Source organism: Trachemys scripta, chromosome 25 (assembly GCF_013100865.1).
Source record: "Trachemys scripta elegans isolate TJP31775 chromosome 25, CAS_Tse_1.0, whole genome shotgun sequence".
Lineage (NCBI taxonomy): Eukaryota > Metazoa > Chordata > Testudines > Emydidae > Trachemys > Trachemys scripta.
This window is the reverse complement of record NC_048322.1, coordinates 6,316,822-6,338,741: the sequence shown is the minus strand read 5'-3', so window position 1 is coordinate 6,338,741 and position 21,920 is coordinate 6,316,822. Positions and strand designations below refer to the sequence as shown.

The window sequence follows — 21,920 nt, the reverse complement described above, 5'->3', positions numbered from 1 at the left end:
TGGCGCCCCGAACTGTTGAGGCCTAATCAGTGCAGAGTAGAGCAGAAGAATTTCTTCCCGTGTCTTGCTTACGACGCTCCTGCTAATACAGCCAAGAATTATGTTCCTTCTTTTTGCAACAGTGTTACGCTGTTGACTCATATTTAGCTTGTGGTCCACCAGACCCCCATATCCCTTTCTGCAGGACTCCTTCCTAGGCAGTCATTTCCCATTGTGTATGTGTCTAACTGATTGTTCTTCTTCGAGTGATTGCTCATGTGTATTCCACTATAGGTGTGCGTGCTCGCCACGTGCACCGGTGCCGGAAGTTTTTCCCTTAGCAGTATCCGTAGTGGGGGAGCGTCGCTGCGACCTCTGGAGTGGCGCTGGTATATCGGGCCATAAAGGGGGCTCCCCCCACCCTCAGTTCCTTCTTGCCGCCAGTGAAGGTAGTCAGAACTTGCTCCAGCTTAGTGTACCTGCAGCGTAGGTAGCTTAGTGGTATCCGGTTCACTAATCTCTCTCCGTTATTGAACTTTCTTTCGTGAGTGCTTGGCTCAGGGCATGCCCCGTGGCGCAGGCTTCACATCGTGCGACTCCTGTCGCAATTCTATGCCCAGAAGCGATCCCCACAATCAGTGTCTTCGCTGTCTGGGCGAGTCTCACGGTAGTGAGAAGTGCAAGATCTGCCGCTCCTTCAAGCCACGGACGAAGAAGGAGTGTGAGATCCGACTCCGGGCTCTTTTAATGGAGTCGGCATTGGCCCCGGCACCAGTGCGTCAACCTGACACCGCGCCGGGCTCCGCGTCATCGGCACGTGGTGAGGCGCCTCCAGTGTGTCGTTCTGAATTGGCACCAGGCACTGCCTCCCCGGTGCACAGCAAAGCACCGTTGACGTCACGGCACTGCTCCCCAGCTAAGAAGCCAGGGAAGTCTCAGTGGCACCGCGAGAAGAACAAGGGTGAGGCCAGACCCAAGTTGGGCAGCCCACGATCCCCACCGGGACAGAGACCTCCGACTCATGCTGAGCGGAGTAGTCCAGTCCTGTCCGCACGAGCCTCACTGGAGGTACACCTGCCTTCGACACTGGAGGCAGCTCAGGCTGCACGTGATATACTGACACTTCCGTGCCGGGAGCGCCACTGCAGTCGGGCCCCCGGTCCCGTGGAAAGCCGCCTTTGGGCGCCCATCAGCACTCTCCGGAGGTGTCGGAGGCCGACGCACCTTCCCTGGTCAAGGTGCCTATTAGAGCCCCGCGTCGACTCCGCGTCTGGACTCTTCCAAGAGCAGATCCCACTCCCGGCCTTGAGCGCCGTCGAGGAGGAGGCAAGAGACAGCGCTGTTCCTCTTCCAGCAAGTCCGAGAGGGGCAAGTCGCGACGCCGTCGGCACCGATGCTCCTACTCGGGCGCCCGCCGTCACAGACGCCATGCTCGTGGCACGTCCCGAGAGTCCCTGGCACCGAGGCACCGTGGCCACAGGCGCTGCAATGAATCCAGGGACAGCTCCTCGGACATATATGTCTCGACCTCCTCTAGGTCAAAGTCTCGGGGAAGGAGTCGTCATGATCGGGACCGCTCCAGCCGCTCTTACGGCACCGTGCGCTCCTCCCGCACCTCAGCGTCGGCGCGCAGCCATCTCTCCCAGGGCCGCACGGCACCGCAGGACCAGCCTGTCCTGCCGGCGCCCGATGCACCTCTGCTCCATGCCGTGCCCTGGCAGGGACAGTGGTGCCAGAGGGCACCGTGGCCTCAGGCACCTGCGCAGCCAGGCCCTCACTCTGTGGCTGGAGCTTCTCAGTGCCAACCCGCGTCACCTTCACGGCACCGAGATCAATTCATGGGCGCCAAACCCCCGGCACCGACTCCGGCACTGAATCCAGACGGGGAGCCCATGGTGCCGTTAGCCACTGAAGGCTCCGCGCCGCCCACCCCTTCGGTGCAGTGCGATTCGGTTGCGGTACCGCCTCCTTCTTCCCAGGAGGACTTTAAAGCCCACCAAGAGCTGCTTCGGAGGGTGGCAGCCAACCTCGAGCTCTGGGCCGAGGAGATGGAGGAGCCCGCTGACACCCTCTTCAATGTCCTCGCCTCCTCGGTACCGGGGCGTGTGGCGCTCCCTTTCCATCAGGGAGTTGCCAACATCACCACTGGCCTTTGGCAGACCCCACCCTCTCTTGGGCCTATTTCCAAGAAGGCCGAGAGGAAGTACTTCGTCCCTGCGAGGGGTCTCGAGTACCTTTATATCCACCCAGCTCCAAACTCCCTAGTGGTTGAGTCGGTCCACCACTGTGAATGGAATGGCCAGCCCGCGCCCATGCCAAAGGACAAGGATGCTCGTAGACTTGATGCCTTTGGTAAAAAGGTTTATTAGTCAACGAGTTTCCAGCTCAGAGTGGCCAACCATCAGGCGTTTCTGAGCTGCTACGAGTTTAACCTGTAGGGATCCCTCCCCAAATTTGAGCCCCTCATTCCTGACAAGGAGGTGAAGGAGTTCAGGGTGTTGGTTGAAGAGGGTGCGACCGCCACCAAAGCGGCTCTCCAGGCGGCTTCGGATGCTGCAGACACAGCCGCTCGTTCGATGGCGACCGCTGTCTCCATGCGATGAGCGGTGTGGCTCTCGCTTTCGGGGCTGTCATCAGAATTCCAGTCCATAATGCATATTTGATGGCAAGGCCCTTTTCGTGGACCAGACAGACACCCGTCTGCACGGGATGAAGGACTCCCGTACTACCCTGCAGACGCTAGGCCTCTACGTCCTGCCTGCTAAGGACAAACCCAGGCCTCAACCCTCTGCTCCGCAAGCTAAGGGCAGATATGAACCCCTGCCTAAGCGGCAGAGGGATCAAAGACGTCAGTCCCAACGCCAATCCCGCTTGGCCCCACGGCCTAAGGCCTCGAAGGCCAAACGGCAGGGAAAACGGCGTTTTTGACTTGTTGAGGGGGGTCACCGAGCCTGTTGCCAGTGTACCCCCCACCCAGTTAATAAGTTACCTTTTCTAAACCATTTATCGGACTTCTGACTGCGATGGTTCCATATCATGTCGGACCAATGGGTCCTCAGTACCATCTCCCAAAGGTACAAGCTGCAGTTTGTTTCGGCCCCTCCCACTTGTCCCCCGTCTGGGCAGCCGGACGGGTCCCCGGAGCATGCCTTACTACTTTACCAGGAAGTAGTGCACCTCCTCTCTCTGGGAGCGGTGGAACGAGTACCTCAGGAATACCAGGGCAAGGGTTTTTACTCCAGGTATTTCCTCATCCCCAGGGCAAAGGGTGGGCTTCGGCCCATCCTCGACCTGCGGAACCTCAACCAGTTTCTGGTGCGTTGCAAATTCCGCATGGTGTCCCTGTCCTCTATTATTCCATCCCTAGACCAGGGGGATTGGTTTACTGCGCTGGACCTCCAGGATGCATACTTTCACATCCACATTTTCGAGGGTCACAGGTGCTACCTCTGTTTCCTGGTGGGTCAGGACCACTTCCAATTTACGGTCCTCCCCTTTGGCCTTTCTACTGCCCCCAGGGTATTTACAAAGTGTATGGCAGTGGTGGCGGCCCACCTCAGGAGGCAAGGGCTGCAGATCTTCCCCTACCTCGATGACTGGCTGCTCAAGGGCTGGTCTCGCACTCTGGTGCAGCAGCAGGTGAAGTTCTTGTTAGACACCTGCGGGGCTCTAGGCCTACTGGTAAATGAGGAGAAATCCACGTTACTCCCAGTCCAGCATATACAATTCATAGGGGTGCTGCTAGATTCCTGAGTAGCCACGGCCTCCCTCCCACGGGACAGGTTCGAGACGCTCAAGGCTCTCATTGCCTCCATCACGGCTTTTCTGATAACCGTGAAAAGCTTATCACGGTTATCGTGTGTGCCTTCAAATACTAGGCTGCATGGCAGCATGCACCTACGTGGTGCGACATGCCAGGCTTCATATGAGGCCCCTCCAGCTTTGGCTGGCCTCCCGGTACTCCCAGGCCAGGGACAGCTTGGACAAGGTTGTCACAGTGCTGCCAGGGCGGTGGCAAACCTCCATTGGTGGTCCCTCCCGAGCAACATGCTCCATGGTATCCCCTTCCGAGAGCCTCATCCCTCACTAGATCTAGTGTCGGACGCCTCGGACCTGGGCTGGGGAGCCCACATGGGGGATTTCAGGACCCAGGGTATGTGGTCACCAGAGGAGCTAACCTTGCACATAAATGTCAGGGAGCTCAGGTCTGTACATCTGGTATGCGTGGCCTTTTGCCACCACATACAGGGGAAGGTGGTCAGAGTCCTCATGGACAACACGACTGCCATGTACTACATCAACAAACAGGGGGGCACGCATTCCTGGGCCTTATGCCAGGAAGCCCAGCTCCTGTGGGAGTTTTGTATAGCCCACAGTATACTCCTTCGGGCCTTTTACCTGCCCGGCAAGAGCAACACGCTCGCAGACCGCCTGAGCAGGGTATTCTCCCAGCAACACAAGTGGTCCCTGCACAAGGAGGGACCAGGTGGATCTTCCTACAGTGGGGTGCTCCCCAGATAGACCTGTTCTCCACCTCCCAGAATCGACAGTGTCCTCGATTCTGCTCCAGAGCGGGAGAGGGCAAAGAGGCCATATCGGATGCATTCCTGCTCCCATGGTTGGGGCCCCTCTTGTACGCCTTCCCGCCCTTCCCCTTAATAGGCAGGGTCCTACAGAAGGTGAAGTCAGACATGGCAAGGATGATCCTCATAGCCCCGGATTGGGCCTGTCAGCATTGGTACGGGTCCCTGCTGCAACTCTTAGCAGCCCCTTCTTGTGGGTTCCTGCTACGCCCGGACCTCCTCTCCCAGGAGGAAGGTCGCCTCCTCCATCCCAACCTAACCGCGCTCCATCTGATAACTTGACTGCTTCGTGGTTGAATGAGGAGGAGGGGAGGTGTTCTGAGGATATGAGAAGGGTCCTGCTGGAAACTAGGAAACCCTCCACGCGGCGAACCTACCTGGCTAAGTGGTATAGGTTCTCAGGGCCACCCAGAGGATTCAGGGGGCCTGGGGTCTTCGGCGGTGGGGGGACCCCGCTGCTGAATTGCGGCTGAAGACCCGGCACTTTGGCAGTGGGTCCCGGGGCGGAAGGACCCCCTGCCGCGGGTTTTCAGGGCACTTCGGCGGCGGGTCCCGGGGCGGAAGGACCCCCCCCGCCGCCGAATTGCCGCTGAAGACCCGGAGCGGAAAAAGCTCCGGGGGCCCGGGCCCCACGAGAGTTTTCCGAGGCCCCTGGAGCGACTGAAGGACCCCGGGGCTCTCCTGGGGGCCCCTGCGGGGCCTGGGGCAAATTGCCCCACTTGCCCCTCCCCGGGCAGCCCTGTAGATTCTCTATGTGGGTGAGGGATAGAGGTTCCTCTCCCTCTTCCGCCCCTATCCAGCTTGTCCTCGATTACCTCCTGTCCCATCAGACCTAAGGCCTGGCGCCCTCTCCATCAGGGTGCACCTAGCAGCCATTTCAGCCTTCCATCCCCCAGTGCTGGGCCTGTCTGTGTTCTCACATCACATGATAGCCCGGTTTCTGAAAGGGTTAGATTGGGCATTCCCTTACGCCAGACCCCTGGTCCCGCTCTGGGATCTAAACCTGGTACTCTCCCGTCTCACGGGGCCTCCTTTTGAGCCCTTAGCCACGTGTTCGTGGTCCCACCTGTCGTGGAAGGTGGCGTTCTTAGTGGCTATCACCTCAGCCCGCCGGGTCCAGTTGGCAGCCGGTATCAAGCCGAGTGCCCCAAGGGTCGGTCCTGGGGTTGGTTTTGTTCAACATTTTATTAATGATCTGGATGATGGGATGGATTGCACCCTCAGCAAGTTTGCAGATGACACTAAGCTGGGGGGAGAGGTGGATTCGCTGGAGGGTAGGGATTGGGTTCAGAGTGACCTAGACAAATTGGAGGATTGGGCCAAAAGAAATCTGATGAGGTTCAAAAAGGACAAGTGCACTTAGGAAGGAAGAATCCCCTGCACTGCTACAGACTAGGGACCGAGTGGCTAGGCAGCCGTTCTGCAGAAAAGTACCTAGGGGTTACAGTGGACAAGAAGCTGGATATGAGTCAACGGTGTGCCCTTGTTGCCAAGATGGCTAATGGCATTTTGGTCTGTATAAGTAGGGACATTGCCAGCAGATCGAGAGACGTGATCATTCCACTCTATTCGACATTGGTGAGGCCTCATCTGGAGTACTGTGTCCAGTTTGGGGCCCCACACTACAAGAAGGATGTGGAAAAATTAGAAAGAGTCCAGTGGAGGGCAACAAAAATGATTAGGGGGCTGGGGCACATGACTTATGAGGACAGGCTGAGGGAACTGGGATTGTTTAGTCTGCAGAAGAGAAGAGTGAGGGGGGGATTTGATAGCTGCTTTCAACTACCTGAAGGGGGGTTCCAAAGAGGATGGATCTAGACTGTCCTCAATGGTAGCAGATGACAGAACAAGGAGTAATGGTCTCAAGTTGCAGTGGGGGAGGTTTAGGTTGGATATTAGGAAAAACTTTTTCACTAGGAGGGTGGTGAAGCACTGGAATGGTTTACCTAGGGAGGTGGTGGAATCTCCTTCCTTGGAGGTTTTTAAGGCTCGACTTGACAAAGCCCTGGCTGGGATGATTTAGTTGGGATTAGGTCCTGCTTGGAGCAGGGGGTTGGACTAGATACCTCCTGTGGTCCCTTCCATCCCTGATATTCTATGATTCGGGCTGATGCTCCCATCTGTCCCCCTCTCCCCAGCGCCCCCTTCTATAAGATCATCGTCCCCACGGTGGACACGGTGCGCTACAACTACCTGGTGAACGCCCTGGTGTCCAATCAGAACCCAGTGTTGCTCGTGGGCCCGGTCGGCACCGGGAAGACCTCCATTGCCCAGAGCGTGCTGCAGTCCCTGGACAACACCAAGTGGGCCGTGCTGACCGTCAACATGTCGGCACAGGTAACGGGCCATGGAGATCCCCCAGTGCCGGGCCAGGGGGGCAGGGCCATGGAGAGCCCCCTGTGCTGGGCCAGGGGGGCGATGGAGCCATGTAGTGGCACAGCCCCCTTGAGGGAGGGAAGTATCCTCAGCCCTTTATACGCAGGGGAAACAGTGGCAAATGTGTGGGGGAAGGGACTTAGCTCTGGTCACACGTGAGTTAGAGCAAACCAGGGAGAGGACCCGGGAGTCCTGGCTCCCAGCCCCCGCTGCTCTAACCCCGCAGCCCCCACTCCCCTCCCAGAGCTAATGGGTGCCAGGCAGTTGCTGGCTGGCAGGGGGAGGCTGGGCAGGTGCCCGGCAATCTTTGGTGGCTGGGCAGGTGCCGGGCAGTCAGTGGCTGGCAGACGGAGGCTGGGGAGGTGTCGGGGAGGCTGGGCAGGTGCTGGGCAGGCGTTGGCGGCTGGGCAGGTACCGGGTAGTCACAGGCTGGCAGTCACATCCAAACTCTCAGTCCAGTGACGTGCCTGTTGGCCCACGGGGAAGGGCTGACCCCTGGGTGGGGCTGGGCCCTGGGCCCGTCCCATGGAGCCACAAGCCCCCTGCTGTCCATGGACTCAGGTCCCTGCTCAACCTCACGTCCCCCCCCGCCTCCAGACCACATCCAACAATGTGCAGAACATCATTGAGAGCCGGGTAGAGAAGAGGACCAAGGGGGTCTACGTGCCCATGGGCGGCAAGAGCATGATCACCTTCATGGATGATCTCAACATGCCGGCCAAGGACGCCTTCGGCTCCCAGCCCCCACTGGAGCTGCTGCGCCTCTGGATCGACTACGGCTTCTGGTACGACCGCGAGAAGCAAACCATCAAATACATCAAGGTGAGGAGCCCGGCACTGCCGGTCTGCGTCGCTGCCCGTCTGACTCCCTCTGGGGCTTGGGCTGCGAGCCCCATGGCTCACACCTGCTGCGTCTCGGGGGTGGCCGGCGGGGCGGGCACGTCCTCCCAGGGACTGTTCTGCAGCCAGACGGGCGGCTGGCTCGGCCCCTGGAAACACTTCTCCGAGGGGTCTGTGACGAACTGGGACTGTTCTTGCTGGGGTGTGGGAATGCTGACAGGGGAGTGTGACTAGGATGGTCTGCATCGGGGGATGGGAGTCGGCCCGAGGGAACATACCTGAGCTTGTAACATGAGAACCCAGGAGGGGGTTGGAGGTCAGGTGACTCCGGGGCCCGGGAAACTGAACAAAGGCTGTGGGAGGGGTCGCTGAAGGCAGAGTGCTGGAAGCAGGCTGGAGAGATGGCTGGGAGGCAGAGATGGCTCTGACCCCCCAAAGGGGGGTGGGCTGGGATGCCCTGGGACCCCAAGCTGGACCTAACTGAGGGGGGCCCTGTTGTCTGTGCCTGCAAGACCTGTCTTGGACTGTATTCCTGTCATCCAAATAAACCTTCTGCTTTACTGGCTGGCTGAGAGTCATGGTGAATCGCAGGAAGCCGGGGGTGCAGGGCCCTGAGTCCCCCAATACTCCGTGACAACTGGTGGCAGCGGTGGGATCTACTGCACCCCGTGGACGGCGCTTCCTGCAGTAAGTGACTGGGGAGCAGTAAAACGAAGGGGGATTGACGGGGACCAGGCGTGCTGAAGAGTGAGAGAGAGACGGTTATTACCCCTGGGAGTGTGTGACCAGCGAGAAGGACTTTTGCAGTAACAGGGTCCCCCGGGGGGATCGCAGCGAGTGGTCCCAGGGGCGGAGGAGTCTGCAGCTCGACCCTGGCAGAGAGGTGGTGACCTCGAGAAGGGCTGGCACACTAGGGGTCCCCCTGGGAACTGTGGGGAGCTGTGAGCACACAGGCCGGTGAGTGGCCAGCAGGAAGATGTATGCCAAGCGGCTTAAGAGCGACCTGGTGGAGCTGTGCAAGCAGAGGCGGCTGCGCATTGGGAGGCTCACCAAAGAACAGCTCATTGCCCAGCTGGAGGCGGAAGATCGCGCGAATGAACTGATCCCTGTGTCTCAGGGAAGCAGCCTGGCAAATGCAGCGCAGGCACCAGTGTCTGTCCCAGCTGGGAGTGGTCAGCCGGCTGCTGAGGGCTTCCCGAGACCCCTCCTTCCTATGCCTAGGGGAAGGGTGGGGAGGAGCCCAGCAAATACCGAAGGCGCCGTGACCCCCCCGGCCAGCAGGGGACCCTCCCGGCGAAGCTCGCCGGCCAGCAGAGGATCCTCCCGGCGACGTTCGGCATCCGGGGAGCGGAATTGGCTGGAATGGGAGAAAGAGCTAAAACTGAGAGAGCTGGAGGATCGTGAACAACAGAGACAGCATGAAGAGAGACAGCGTCAGCATGAACGGGAGGAGAAAGAGAGACAGCATCAGCGTGAACGGGAGGAGAAAGAGAGACAGCGAGAGGAGAATGAGAGACAGCGTCAGCATGACCTGGAACTGGCGAGATTGAAGGGCAGCGAACCCCCGGCTGCGGTGAGTGAGGGGGGACCCAGGACTGCACGGAGCTTTGATAAGTGCATCATGGCCCCATACAAGGAGGGGGAGGACATGGATGACTTCCTGGAGGCCTTTGAGACGGCCTGCGAGCTGCACCGGGTTGATCCCGCGGACAGACTCCGGGTCCTTACCCCCTTACTGGACCCCAAAGCCGTGGCATTGTACCGCCAACTGGGAGAGGCAGAGAAAGGGGACTACGAACTATTCAAAAAGGCCCTGCTACGTGAGTTTGGGCTGACTCCTGAGATGTACCGGGAAAGGTTCCGGAGTCAAGATAAAACCCCTGAGATCTCATATCTGCAACTAGCCGTCCGCATGGAAAGATACGCCAGCAAGTGGGCTGGTGGGGCCCAGACGAAGGAGGACCTGATTAAACTGCTGGTACTGGAGCAACTGTATGAGCGGTGCCCATCCGACCTGAGGCTGTGGTTGGTGGACAGAAAGCCAGAGAACCCGCGACACGCCGGGCAGCTGGCTGATGAGTTTGTAAAGAGCCGGTCAGGGGGTGGCAGGGAGGAGCCCCAAAGGAACAGGCCCGCCGCGATGCAGAGAGAGAGTCACCCTGGGACCTCCCAAAGGGGGAATATGGGGAATCCCCTCCCACGGGGAATGCCCAGCGTCAGGGACAACCGACCGGCTCGAGGGGACCCACAGGACATGAGCTGCTATTACTGCGGCCGAAGAGGCCACGTTCGGGCCCAGTGCCCCAAGCTCAAGGACAGACTGAGCAGACCGAACCCGCATAGGGTTAACTTGGTAGAGGCCCAGACGGACGAGGGGCAGGCTTCTCACGCAAGAGGGGCTGGCAGCTTATCAACTGCTCAAGAGAGAGAAGGGCCCCAGGCCAGCTCCTCTAGGGGGCTGGATGCCCCAGACTCAGGGTTTTTGGTTTATACGGTGGGCGCGGGGCTGTCCCTCCGGAGAGAGTACCTTGTTCCCCTGGAGGTGGATGGGAGGAAGGTCAATGGATACTGGGATACGGGCGCAGAGGTGACGCTGGCCCGGCCCGAGGTGGTGGCCCCAGATCAGGTGGTGCCCAACACCTACCTGACCCTGACGGGGGTGGGCGGAACACCAGTCAAAGTGCCCGTGGCAAGGGTACACCTGAAGTGGGGGGCCAAGGAGGGCCCCAAGGATGTGGGGGTACACCCGTATTTGCCCACTGAGGTATTGATGGGGGGGGACCTGGAGAACTGGCCAAGCAACCCCCAAAAGGCACTGGTTGTGACCCGCAGTCAGAGCCGGCGAGGGGCACTGCGCCCTGGCCTTGGGGGGGGTGCCTTGCCTGAGGCGCAGGACCCTAACCTGGTGGGGAGGGAACGCCCAGGGACACGGCTCAGGGAGGCTGCAGCTTCAGACCCAGCGGGCGAGAAAGAGCAGGTGGCCATCCCTGTCCCAGCTGCTGAGTTCCAGGCCGAGTTGCAGAGAGATCCCTCCTTGCGGAAGATAAGGGACCTGGCCGACCTCAATGCGGTACAGACCATGGGACGAGGTGGCCGGAAAAGGTTCCTGTGGGAGAAGGGGTTCCTGTACCGAGAATGGGCTCCCCCAGGGAAAATGGAGTCAGGGGGGATCAGGAGGCAGCTGGTGGTACCCCAGAAGTATCGCCGCCAGCTGCTGTGCCGGGCCCATGACATTCCCCTCTCAGGGCACCAGGGAACCTGGCGTACCCAGCAGAGGCTGCTACGGAGCTTTTACTGGCCTGGGGTCTTTGTTACTGTCCGACAGTACTGCGGATCCTGTGACCCCTGTCAGAGGGGGAGGAAGGCCTGGGACAAGGGGAAAACAGCTTTAGGACCCTTGCCCAGCATAAAGGATCCTTTCCGGAGGGTGGCCAAGGTTAAAAGGGCGGCTCTAAACCAAGAGAGCCCAAAGCACAGACCTCCAGACTGGAGCGCTGGGAGAAGACCACAGCCCAGTTGGAACCCCAGAGGTATGGGGGTGGGAAAAGGGCACAGGCCGCATAAACCTTCCCACATGCGAACTGCGAGTGCCATCAAGCACCCCCGACCTAAGGGGGGGCGTGAAACTGGAGGGGCCTGGTGTAATTCTCACCAAGGAATGGGAGGGATGCGGGGGCATCCATGGGAACGGGGGTAGGTTCGAACTTCCCCGGGTCACTGGCTAAAGTGACCCTGCTAAGTTCGGTCTCGAAGGGGGGAGATGTGACGAACTGGGACTGTTCTTACTGTGGTCTGTGAATGCTGACAGGGGAGTGTGGCTAGGATAGTCTGCATTGGGGGATGGGAGTCTGCCCGAAGGCGAATACCTGAGCGTGTAACATGAGAACCCAGGAAGGGGGTGGAGGCCAGGTGACTCCTTGGCCCGGGAAACTGAACAAAGGCTGTGGGAGGGGTCGCTGAAGGGAGAGTGCTGGAAGCAGGCTGGAGAGATGGCTGGGAGGCAGAGATGGCTCTGACCCCCCAAGGGGGGTGGGCTGGCATGCCCTGGGACCCCAAGCTGGACCTAACTGAGGGGGGCCCTGTTGTCTGTGCCTGCAAGACCTGTCTTGGACTGTATTCCTGTCATCCAAATAAACCTTCTGCTTTACTGGCTGGCTGAGAGTCATGGTGAATCGCAGGAAGCCGGGGGTGCAGGGCCCTGAGTCCCCCAATACTCCGTGACAGGGTCTCTGCACAGTCTCATTTGGGGGGGGCACCCAGCACTGAGCTGTGCCAACCCCAGCCCCCTTGGTGCCGCCTCTCTGCCGGGCGCTGCGTGGCTCGCTGCCCGGGGAGGGGCTCAGCTGTGTCACCTGCTGGGCCTGCCCCCTTTCTTCAGCGTGTCCCCCCTTCAGGTCGGGGGAGCTCGGCGGAGGCGGGGTCCCTGCAGGCCGGGGCAGCTGGCAGCGCCGGGGCCCAGGGCAGCGCTTTGCTCTCCTCCGGGTACTAGCTGGATGGATTCCAAAGCGGGACAGGTGCGCTGGCACAGGCCAGAGAACTGTCCCATCCCCTCCTGGGACGGGTACTTAAGAGCCCCCCCATCCTGGTGGGAAAAACTGGTGAGGATGGCGGCTGCGCTGTGGGGAGGTCGTTCCAACAGTCCATGCGGACAGGGCACCTGCTGAGGTGGGCGCCTGTGCCCGGAATCTAGTTGGCGTGGGCCACAGCAGACGTCAGCGCCGGGTGCTGCCGCTGCAGTGCTATTAGTATGCGGCAGCCGTGCCGCCCCTCCTGCGCCGCAGGCCCCTCCAGCTGGGGGGAGAAGAAAGGCCTCGCTTGACTTTGGTTGTCTCCCCTCAGGACATGTTCTTGATGGCGGCCATGGGCCCCCCGGGAGGCGGCCGAACCGTCATATCCGGCCGGCTTCAGAGCAGATTCAACCTCATCAACATGACCTTCCCCACGGTAAGGACGGCTTAGCCACGTGCCACACAGCAGAGTCAGAGCAGCTTTGTGCAACAGCTGGGCCTTGGGGCCCCCTCTCCCCGGTGCCATTTGCCCCTGGGCACCCTTTCCTTAGAGCAGGTGGGTGCCAGGCCTCTCAGCCCCCAGGATGCCCACAGCCCAGTCAGCTGCGTCCCCTCTCTCCTGCACTGGGAACAGGGGGACCCACAGGCGGGCGGGGTGGAGAGCAACTGGCGCTAGGTGCCACTCTGGGCACCCCGCAGGAGACGCAGATCCGGCGCATCTTCGGCACCATGCTCAACCAGAAGCTGCAGAACTTCGAGGAGGCGGTGAAGCCACTTGGGAACGTCACCACCGAGGCCACGGTCGAGCTGTACCACGCTGTGGTGCAGAAGTTCCTGCCCACGCCCGCCAAGATCCACTACCTTTTCAACCTGCGCGACATCTCCAAGGTACCCGGCTGGTGCCCCGCTCGCCCCCTGGGTCAGAGCTGGGCCCGGAGCCCAGCATGGAGCCAGGGGGCCCCGCTCACAGTATCTGCTGTGCCCACACATGGGGGTTGGGGGCACAGAAGGCCCCTGGCAAGAGCGGGGCTGGCACAGGGAGGAATCCAGCAGAGGTTTGGTGTTGGTGCCCAGTGCCAGCCCCTCAGTGTGTCCTGCACGTCGGGTCCCTGTCCTGCCCATCACAGGAGCAGCCACACGCAGACGGGTTCTGGGCGAGAGACTTCTAGGAATAGCTGGCTCAGGGGGGTGGGGAATGGGCCTGGGGCCTGTCCCCTCTAGGGGGCGCCGGCTCCCACCCAGCCCAGGGCAGGGACTGGCTGGCTCAGGGGGGCGGGGAATGGGGCAGGGGCCTGTCCCCTCTAGGGGGTGCCAGCTCCCACCCAGCCCCACGGCAGGGACTGGCTGGCTCAGGGGGGCGGGGAATGGGGCAGGGGCCTGTCCCCTCTAGGGGGCGCTGGCTCCCATCCGGCCCCAGGGCGGGGACTGGCTGGCTCAGCTTGGGGGGGCGGGGCGGATGGGGGAGGGTCCCCAGCCGGTGGCTCAGGCTCTGCCCCTGGCGCAGGTGTTCCAGGGCATGCTGCGGGCGCACAAGGACTTCCACGATACCAAGCCCAGCCTCACCCGCCTGTGGATTCATGAGTGCTTCAGGTAGAGCCTCCCCCGACGGCCGTCTACGCCGCACCCCGCCTCAAGCCTCCCGGGCACTGCCATCCCGGTGCCGGCGGGCATCTCCCCTCCNCCACGGCCGGCTACGCCGCGCCCCGCCTCCAGCCTCCCGGGCACTGCCATCCCGGTGCCCGCGGGCATCTCCCCTCTCCCACGGCCGGCTACGCCGCGCCCCGCCTCCTGGGTCCTCCTGTGGCATCGGGGGTTCCGTGAGATGACGCCCCCCCCCCTTTCCTCCCACGTGGGGCCTGGCTTCTCCCTGCTCCTGGGGGTGGGGCGACCCCCAGCACATGAGTCCTGCCCCCTCTCTCGGCAGGGTCTTCTCCGACCGCCTGGTGGACTCGGCCGACAAGGACTCCTTCGTCGCCCTCCTGAGCGAGAAGCTGGGCTCCTTCTTCGACCTGACCTTCCACAACCTCTGCCCCAGCAAGTGCCCGCCCATCTTCGGTGAGCGCCGCGGGGCGCTGGGCCTGGCGGTCTGACTGGCACTGCCAAGCCCCCGCTCTGGGGCTAGTGGGGAGATCCAGGACTCCTGGGTTCTCTCCCCGGCTCTGGGAGGAGAGGGCAGGGTTGTAGTGGTTAGAGCGGGACTCAGGCCTAGGAGCCAGGACTCCTGGGGTCCGTGCTGGATGGTGACCCAGACAGGGAGCACTGACCCTTCCTCTTGCCTGCCGGCCAGGGGACTTCATGCGGGAGCCGCGGGTGTACGAGGACTTGGTGGACCTGTCGGCCCTGAAGCTGGAGATGGAGCGGGCGCTGGACGAGTACAACCAGACGCCCGGCGTGGTGCAGATGCAGCTCGTGCTCTTCAGAGATGCCATCGAACACAGTGAGTGACGCTGGCCGGGGCAGGCGGCGCCTCCCGCACTGTGCCCCTGCCAGGTGCCACCATGGCTCCCCCCTCAGCCCCGCTGGTGCCCCTCACTCCCCATCGCCAGCCCAGCCCTGGCACCTGGCTGCAGACCAGAACCTGCTCTGCCCCTGAGTGAACCGACACGGAGCCCCACGTGACCAAGCAGGCCGCACACGCCTCCCCAAACGTGGGAAACCGGGGCACACCGCTCAGGGCAGCAGTGGAATGGCAGATGGGACCCAGGAGTCCTGGCCCCTTGCTCTTCGAGATCTCTCGGAGTTAAATCTTTACCCCACCTTGGGTGCCATGGAGGGAGCTGACTGCAGCCTCCACTTTTGGTGGAGGAAAAATCCCAGCATGCAATGCAAGCCTTTTGGTCTACCGGTCAGCAGCCCACTCCAGCTCCGGGCTGCCCCCTTCTGACCAGCGGCTCCCCCGGCAGTTACCCGGATCGTGCGGGTGATCGGCCAGCCGCGCGGAAACATGCTGCTGGTGGGCATCGGGGGCAGCGGGCGCCAGAGCCTGGCACGCCTGGCCTCCTCCATCTGCGAGGACCAGACCTTCCAGATCGAGGTGACCAAGCACTACCGCAAGCAGGAGTTCAGAGACGGTGAGTGCCCCCCGACCTGCTCCCGGCCCTCGGCCTCCCACGTGGCCAGCTCCCCGGGAGCTGACGGCCTCCCGGCCTCTCCCCACAGACATCAAGAAGCTGTACCGGCAGGCGGGGGTGGACCTGAAACCCACCACCTTCCTCTTCGTGGACACGCAGATCATGGACGACTCCTTCCTGGAGGACATCAACAACATCCTGAGCTCCGGGGAGGTGCCCAACCTCTACAAGGCCGACGAGTTTGAGGAGGTGCGAGCGTGCGCCAGCACCGGGCTGGGGGGCACCACAGGCGAGGGGCTGGCAGGGCCCAGGGGTCTCCCTGCGACAGCTGTGCCGAAGGAGTGCCCTGCCAGTGCCCCTCACTCCCGACCCGCAGCCCCCTGGCCCCCCAGCGCTGCCGGTGCCCCTCACTCCTGACCCGCAGCCCCTGCTAGCCCAGCCCTGCCCTGCCCCCCCTCCCAGCGCTGCCGGTGCCTCTCACCTCCGACCGCAGCCCTATCCAGCCCGGCCCTGCCCCCCCAGCTCTGCTTGTGCCCCTCATTCCCGACCCACAGCCCCCTGCTAGCCTGGCCCTGCCCCCCCCAGCTCTCCTGGTGGCCTTCACTCCCGACCCGCAGCCCCTGCCAGCCCAGCCCTGCCCCCCCCAGCTCTGCTGGTGGCCTTCACTCCCGACCCGCAGCCCCTGCTAGCCTGGCCCTGGGCTCCTACACACAGCTGTGGCCTGATGTGCAGTTTTGCCCCTGTTTCCCTGGAGGAACTGTCCCAATTCCCCCGCCCCCAGCAGCCGGCACGTGGGTGCTGCCCACGGTGGCTGGAGAGGGTGGGTGGGCCCCTTGTAGGGGGCAGTGCCCAGGACTCCGTGCCCAGCTGCAGACACTTCCCTTATGTCCCAGATCCAGTCCATGATCCTTGATGCAGCCCGAGCCGATGGTATCCCCGAGACGGCCGACAGCCTCTTTGGGTACTTGATCGAGAGGGTGCGGAACAACCTGCACGTGGTGGTCTGCCTCAGCCCCATCGGGGACCCCTTCAGGTGAGGGGCCCGGAGCTGCGCTGCTGTCTGGAGAAACAGCGCCCCCTGGTGGGCAGCTCAGGAGTCACCGGCAGCCAGGACCTAAAGCGGGGGGGGGGGGGGGGGAGCACAGCTAGGAGTTCACAGCTGTGGGGGGGCTGGAGCTAGGGAGATAGTGGGGTGGGAGCGTGGTAGAGATGGGGCATGGGTAGGAGCGGGGCAGAGATGGAGGCAGGGTGGGAGCAGGGAAGGGATGGAGATGGGGCAGGGGGGATTTGGGAGCAGGGCAGGGGTGGGAGAGGGGCAGGAATGGGGACGGGTGGGAACAGGGCAGGGGTGGGAGCAGGGAAGGGACGGGGGTGGAAGCGGGTTTAGGGGTGGTGATGAGGTGGGAGCGGGCCAGGGATGGGGTCGGGGCGGGAACAGGGCAGGGGTGGGAGCAGGGAAGGGATGGGGGTGGGAACGGGGTAGGGGCGGTGATGAGGCGGGAGCGGGGCAGGGGTGGGAGCGGGCCAGGGATGGGGACGGGGCGGGAGCGGGGCAGGGATGGGGATGGGGCGGGAGTGGGAGCGGGGCAGGGATGGGGACGGGGCGGGAGCAGGGCAGGGGCAGGAGTGGGGCAGGGATGGGATGGGGCGGGGCAGAATTGGGGGGTGGGGTGGGAGCAGGGAAGAGATGGGGCATAGCGGGAGGGAGCAGGGGTGGGAGGGGGTGGGAGCAGGGCAGAGATGAGGGGCAGGATGGGAGGGGGCAGGTCAGAAATGGGGGCGGGGCGGGAGTGGGGCAGGGATGGGATGGGGCAGGGCAGAATTGGGGGGTGGGGTGGGAGCAGGCCAGGGATGGGGGGCAGGATGGGAGGGGCAGAGGTGTGGGAGTGCTCAGCTTGGCACCCCCCCTGTCTCCCCAGGAACTGGATCCGTCAGTACCCGGCGCTGGTGAACTGCACCACCATCGACTGGTTCTCGGAGTGGCCGCGCCAGGCGCTGCTGGAGGTAGCAGAGAAGTACCTTGAGGGTGTGGACCTGGGGGGCCTGCCGGAGGTGAGAGCCGCACGCGGGGTGTGCTGGGGGGGCAGGCCAGGGCCCCCTGGGAGATTGTCCGGGGGAGCCGGTGCTCAGAGTCAGTCGGCCTGGCGTGGAGTTGGGGTCCCGGCCGCAGCCCAGCCCCGGGGTTCCCATTCGGCCTCCCAGACTCCCCTGGGCTTCGAACCGGACCCAGGATTCTCCAGCTGGGCGCCCCTCCCCAGAGCCAGCCGCCGTACCCCTTCCCGGAGCCTCCATCATCAGCAGACCCCTCACCGGAGCCAGCCGCCGCACCCCTCCCCGGAGCCTCCATTACCGGCTGCACCCCTCCCCAAAGCCAGCTGCCGTGCCCCTCCCCAGAGCCTCCATCACCAGCCACACCCCTCCCCAGACCCAACCAGCCGCCCTCCCCAGAGCCGCCATCACCGGCCACACCCCTCCTGAGAGCCAGCCGGCCACCCTCAACGGAGCCGCCATCACCGGCCATGCCCCTCCCTGGAGCCAGCCGCCACGCCCCTCCCTGGAGCTGCCATCATCAGCCACACCCCTCCCCAGAGACAGCCGCCGTGCCCCTCCCCAGAGCCGCCATCACTGGCCAAACCCCTCCCCGGAGCCAACCGTCCATCCGCGCCCCTTCCTGGAGCCAGCCATGCCTCTCCCCAGAGGTGGCTGCATCTCCGTGCCCCCTGCAGACACATCGGTTACTCGAAAGCTGGTCCCTTCCCATCTTCTCCCTCAAGGGGGGTGCAGGGCCCCTGGTGGTGCCCCCTCCCCTCCACCAACCCCTCCCAGTCTGGGCGCCCCTCCCCACTGCTGACCCGGACCCATCTGCTTCCCCAGATCCACAAGAAAGTGGCCAGGATCTTTGTGACCATGCACTGGTCCGTGGCCTCCTACTCGCAGAAGATGCTCTTGGAGCTCCGGCGCCATAACTACGTCACCCCCACCAACTACCTGGAGCTGGTCTCGGGCTACAAGAAGTGAGTCCCTGCCTCACGGTCCCGCGGGCTGGCCACCGGGATACCGGTGGGAGCGTGAGGGGATCTGCCCGGACGCAGAGGGGTCTCCCCGGGGGCAGGGGAGCCGAGGGGGTCTGCCCGGACGCGGAGGGGTCTCCCCGGGGGCAGGGGAGCCGAGGGGGTCTGCCCGGACGCGGAGGGGTCTCCCCGGGGGCAGGGGAGCCGAGGGGGTCTGCCCGGACGCGGAGGGGTCTCCCCGGGGGCAGGGGAGCCGAGGGGGTCTGCCCGGACGCGGAGGGGTCTCCCCGGGGGCAGGGGAGCCGAGGGGGTCTGCCCGGACGCGGAGGGGTCTCCCCGGGGGCAGGGGAGCCGAGGGGGTCTGCCAGGCTCCGGTAGCCCCATCCCCTGGGCTGAGGCCCAGAATTGATGGGAAAAGGGGGGGCGGGTTTCCCATGGCAAATGTCGTTTCAGCCCCGGATTGAAATATTTCATTGGCAACGGGCACTGCAGTGGCTCATGGGAGTTGTAGTTCGGGTGCCTCGTGCTCCCATCCTCCTCTCTAGGCAGGCGCCCCAGCCAGACTACATCTCCCATGAGGCATTGCTTTGTCCCCTCTTGGGGATGCATCAGAGGGGTCCCTGGTGTATCGTGGGGGCTGTAGCCCGGCAGAGAGCCCCGCCCGGCGCTGCGGGGCGTGGCTCAGGTGGGAGGGCCCCGGGGCCATCTTCCCGCAGGCTCCTGGCGGAGAAGCGCAAGGAGCTCTCGGACCAGGCCAACAAGCTGCGCAACGGGCTCTCCAAGATCGACGAGACACGCCACAAGGTGGAGGTGATGTCGCTGGAGCTGGAGGACGCCAAGAAGAAGGTGGCGGAGTTCCAGAAGCAGTGCGAGGAGTACCTGGTCATCATCGTGCGGCAGAAGAGAGAGGCCGACGAGCAGCAGAAGGTGAGGCGGGCGGGGGCAGGGGCTGGGCTCGGATCCAGGCACAGGCTGATGGGTGCAGGGGCAAGGCTTGGATCTGAGTGTGGGGGTTGGCGCTGGGCTCAGATCAAGGCATGGGCTGACGGGCACGGTGGGGCCAGATCCGGATGCGAGCTGATAGGCATGGGGGGGGCCTGGATCAGGACTTCGGCTGATGGGTGCAGGGGGCCCGGATCCGGACGTGGGCTGATGGGCACGGGGTGCCTGGATCCTGACGCGGGCTGACAGGTATGGAGGGCCCGGATCCGGACGCAGGGTGATGGGAACGGGGGGTCCGGATCTGTACGCAGGGTGACGGGCGTGCGGGGCCCGGATCCGGACGCGGGCTGACGGGCGTGGGGGGTCCCGGATCCAGACGCGCGGTGAGGGCGTGGGGCAGGAGGGGAGACTCGGCAAAGCCCCTGCCCCACGGCTGCCCTGCCTGGCCCCTCTCCCCAGACGGTGGGCGCTAACAGCGAGAAGATCGCTGCGGAGGAGATCAAGTGCAAGACGCTGGCTGACAACGCCCAGAAGGACCTGGAGGAGGCGCTGCCCGCGCTGGAGGAGGCCATGAAGGTAACGGGCAAAGGGGTGGGACCCAGCTGCTCTGGCTCTGGGGTCTGTCCTGCGGGTGGTGCTCCAGAGCCCTTGGCAGCGGGGCCCTTCCCCTCGGGCACCTCCCCAACCTGCCTCCCCGCCCTCACAGGCCCTGGAGTCGCTCAACAAGAAGGACATGACGGAGATCAAGTCCTACGGGCGCCCGCCCACGCTGGTGGAGACGGTGATGCAGGCCGTCATGATCCTGCGCGGCAACGAGCCGACCTGGGCTGAAGCCAAGAGGCAGCTGGGTGAAGAGTGGGGAGGGGCCAGGGCAGATGGGGGACCGAGGGAGGCGGGGCTTGGGCTGAGGGGGAGGAGCCTGGGGTTGGGGGGAGAACTAAGGGGTGGAGCCTGCGAGCAAGAGGGCAGTACCTAGGGCGGAGGAGGCGGTCCAGGGGGAGCTGAGGGCCGGGCGATGGGCTGGGGGACAGAGGAGGCGGGCAGTGGGTAGGGCGCCGGAGGCAGTGCAGGGGGAGCTGAGGGCTGGGTGCTGGGCTGGGGGGCAGAGGAGTTGGGCAGTGGTTGGGGCGCAGAAGACAGTGCAGGGGGAGCTGAGGGCTGGCACTGGGCTGGGGGGAAGTGGGTGAGGTGGGCACCGTGGGCACCCTGTCCTGCTGCTCCGTGTGCAATGGGATCCCAGCAGCAGCCTGGAGGAGCAGGCAGGGCCCTGCCCGGCACCCAGAGGGTTGCTGGGCCCCGAGACGGGTTGCCCCTCGCGGGTCATTGCCAGGCAGGCTGTGCCCAGCGTGTGCCAGTCCCCAGGCCCTGCCCCCCCTGATCCCGGTGCCCCCCCAGGAGAAGCCACCTTCATCAAACAGCTGATCAACTTCGACAAGGACAACATCTCGGACAAGGTGCTGAAGAAGATCAGCGGGTACTGCTCCCAGCCCGACTTCCAGCCTGACATCATCGGGCGCGTCTCACTCGCCGCCAAGTCCCTCTGCATGTGGGTGCGCGCCATGGAGGTGAGGGGCTGGCGCGGGTGGGGCAGGTGAGGCGTGCCAGCCAAGGAGGGGAGGGGCCGGGCACCAGTCACGGGCAGGTGGAGGGATCTGGGGAGGGGAGGGGAGGGGAGGGGCCGGGCACCAGCCACAGGCATGGGGAGGGAGCTGGGGTGCGGAGGGACCAGCCACAGTTAGGGGAAGGGAGCTGGGGAGGTGGCAGGAGGGGAGTGCCAGGCTGAGGGCAAGTGGTGCCATGCTGGGGGAGGGGAGTGCCAGGTTTGGCAGGACGATGGCTGTGAGTGAAAACTCAGAAGACAAGAAGGAGAAAGAGAAACAAATGTCAGGTTCTCTCCCTGGCTCTGGGAAGGGAGTGGGGTCTGGTGGGTTAGAGCATAGGGGGCTGGGAGCCAGGACTCCTGGGTTCTCTCCCGGCTCTGGCAGGGGAGTGAGGTCTGTTGGTTAGAGCTGGGGGCGGGCAGGACTCCTGGGTTCTCTCCCGGCTCTGGCAGGGGAGTGAGGTCTGGTGGTTAGAGCTGGGGGGGGCAGGACTCCAGGGTTCTCCTCTCCCAGGCCAGCGGCAGTGCTGTGCAGGGGGCTCACCATTCGCTGTCCCCCCCCAGATGTACGGCCGGATATACCGGGTGGTGGAGCCCAAGCGTGCCCGCATGAACGCCGCCATGGCCCAGCTGGCCGAGAAGCAGGCGTCGCAGGCCGAGGCGCAGGAGAAGCTGCGGGAGGTCGGTGTGCCCAGGGGCGAGGGGGAGGCGCTGGGCTGGGCACGGCGCTGGGGGGCTCACAGCTCTGCCTCCCTAGGTGGCGGAGAAGCTGGAGCGGCTGAAGCAGGAGTACGAGGAGAAGCTGGCGCAGAAGGAGGACCTGCGCAAGCGCTCCGAGGAGATGGAGATCAAGCTGGACCGCGCTGACAAGCTGGTGTCGGGGCTGGCTGGGGAAAAGGCACGCTGGGAGGAGACGGTGCAGGTACGGGGGCTGGGGGCAGGGATCCCAGTGGGGAGGATCTGGGGGGCAGGGGGTCGGGTACAGCAATGCCATAGCCAGGCCAGGGGGC

General features: G+C 63.7%; 1 protein-coding gene across 2 annotated transcripts in view; it reads left to right on the top strand.

The window, feature by feature from the left end:
- DNAH2 (dynein axonemal heavy chain 2) overlaps positions 1-21,920 on the top strand; it is a gene marked incomplete at its 3' end in the record, with an annotated part of 47,106 nt that overhangs the window by 8,151 nt on the left and 17,035 nt on the right. For both annotated transcript variants that reach the window (XM_034757085.1, XM_034757086.1), the window contains 18 exon segments: positions 6,701-6,899; positions 7,536-7,760; positions 12,618-12,722; positions 12,986-13,174; positions 13,791-13,876; positions 14,211-14,341; positions 14,574-14,723; positions 15,190-15,357; positions 15,446-15,606; positions 16,251-16,390; positions 17,277-17,409; positions 18,232-18,371; positions 19,085-19,295; positions 19,770-19,886; positions 20,017-20,158; positions 20,706-20,875; positions 21,475-21,591; positions 21,668-21,832. In XM_034757085.1, coding sequence (XP_034612976.1) covers positions 6,701-6,899; positions 7,536-7,760; positions 12,618-12,722; positions 12,986-13,174; positions 13,791-13,876; positions 14,211-14,341; positions 14,574-14,723; positions 15,190-15,357; positions 15,446-15,606; positions 16,251-16,390; positions 17,277-17,409; positions 18,232-18,371; positions 19,085-19,295; positions 19,770-19,886; positions 20,017-20,158; positions 20,706-20,875; positions 21,475-21,591; positions 21,668-21,832 — 2,749 coding nt within the window.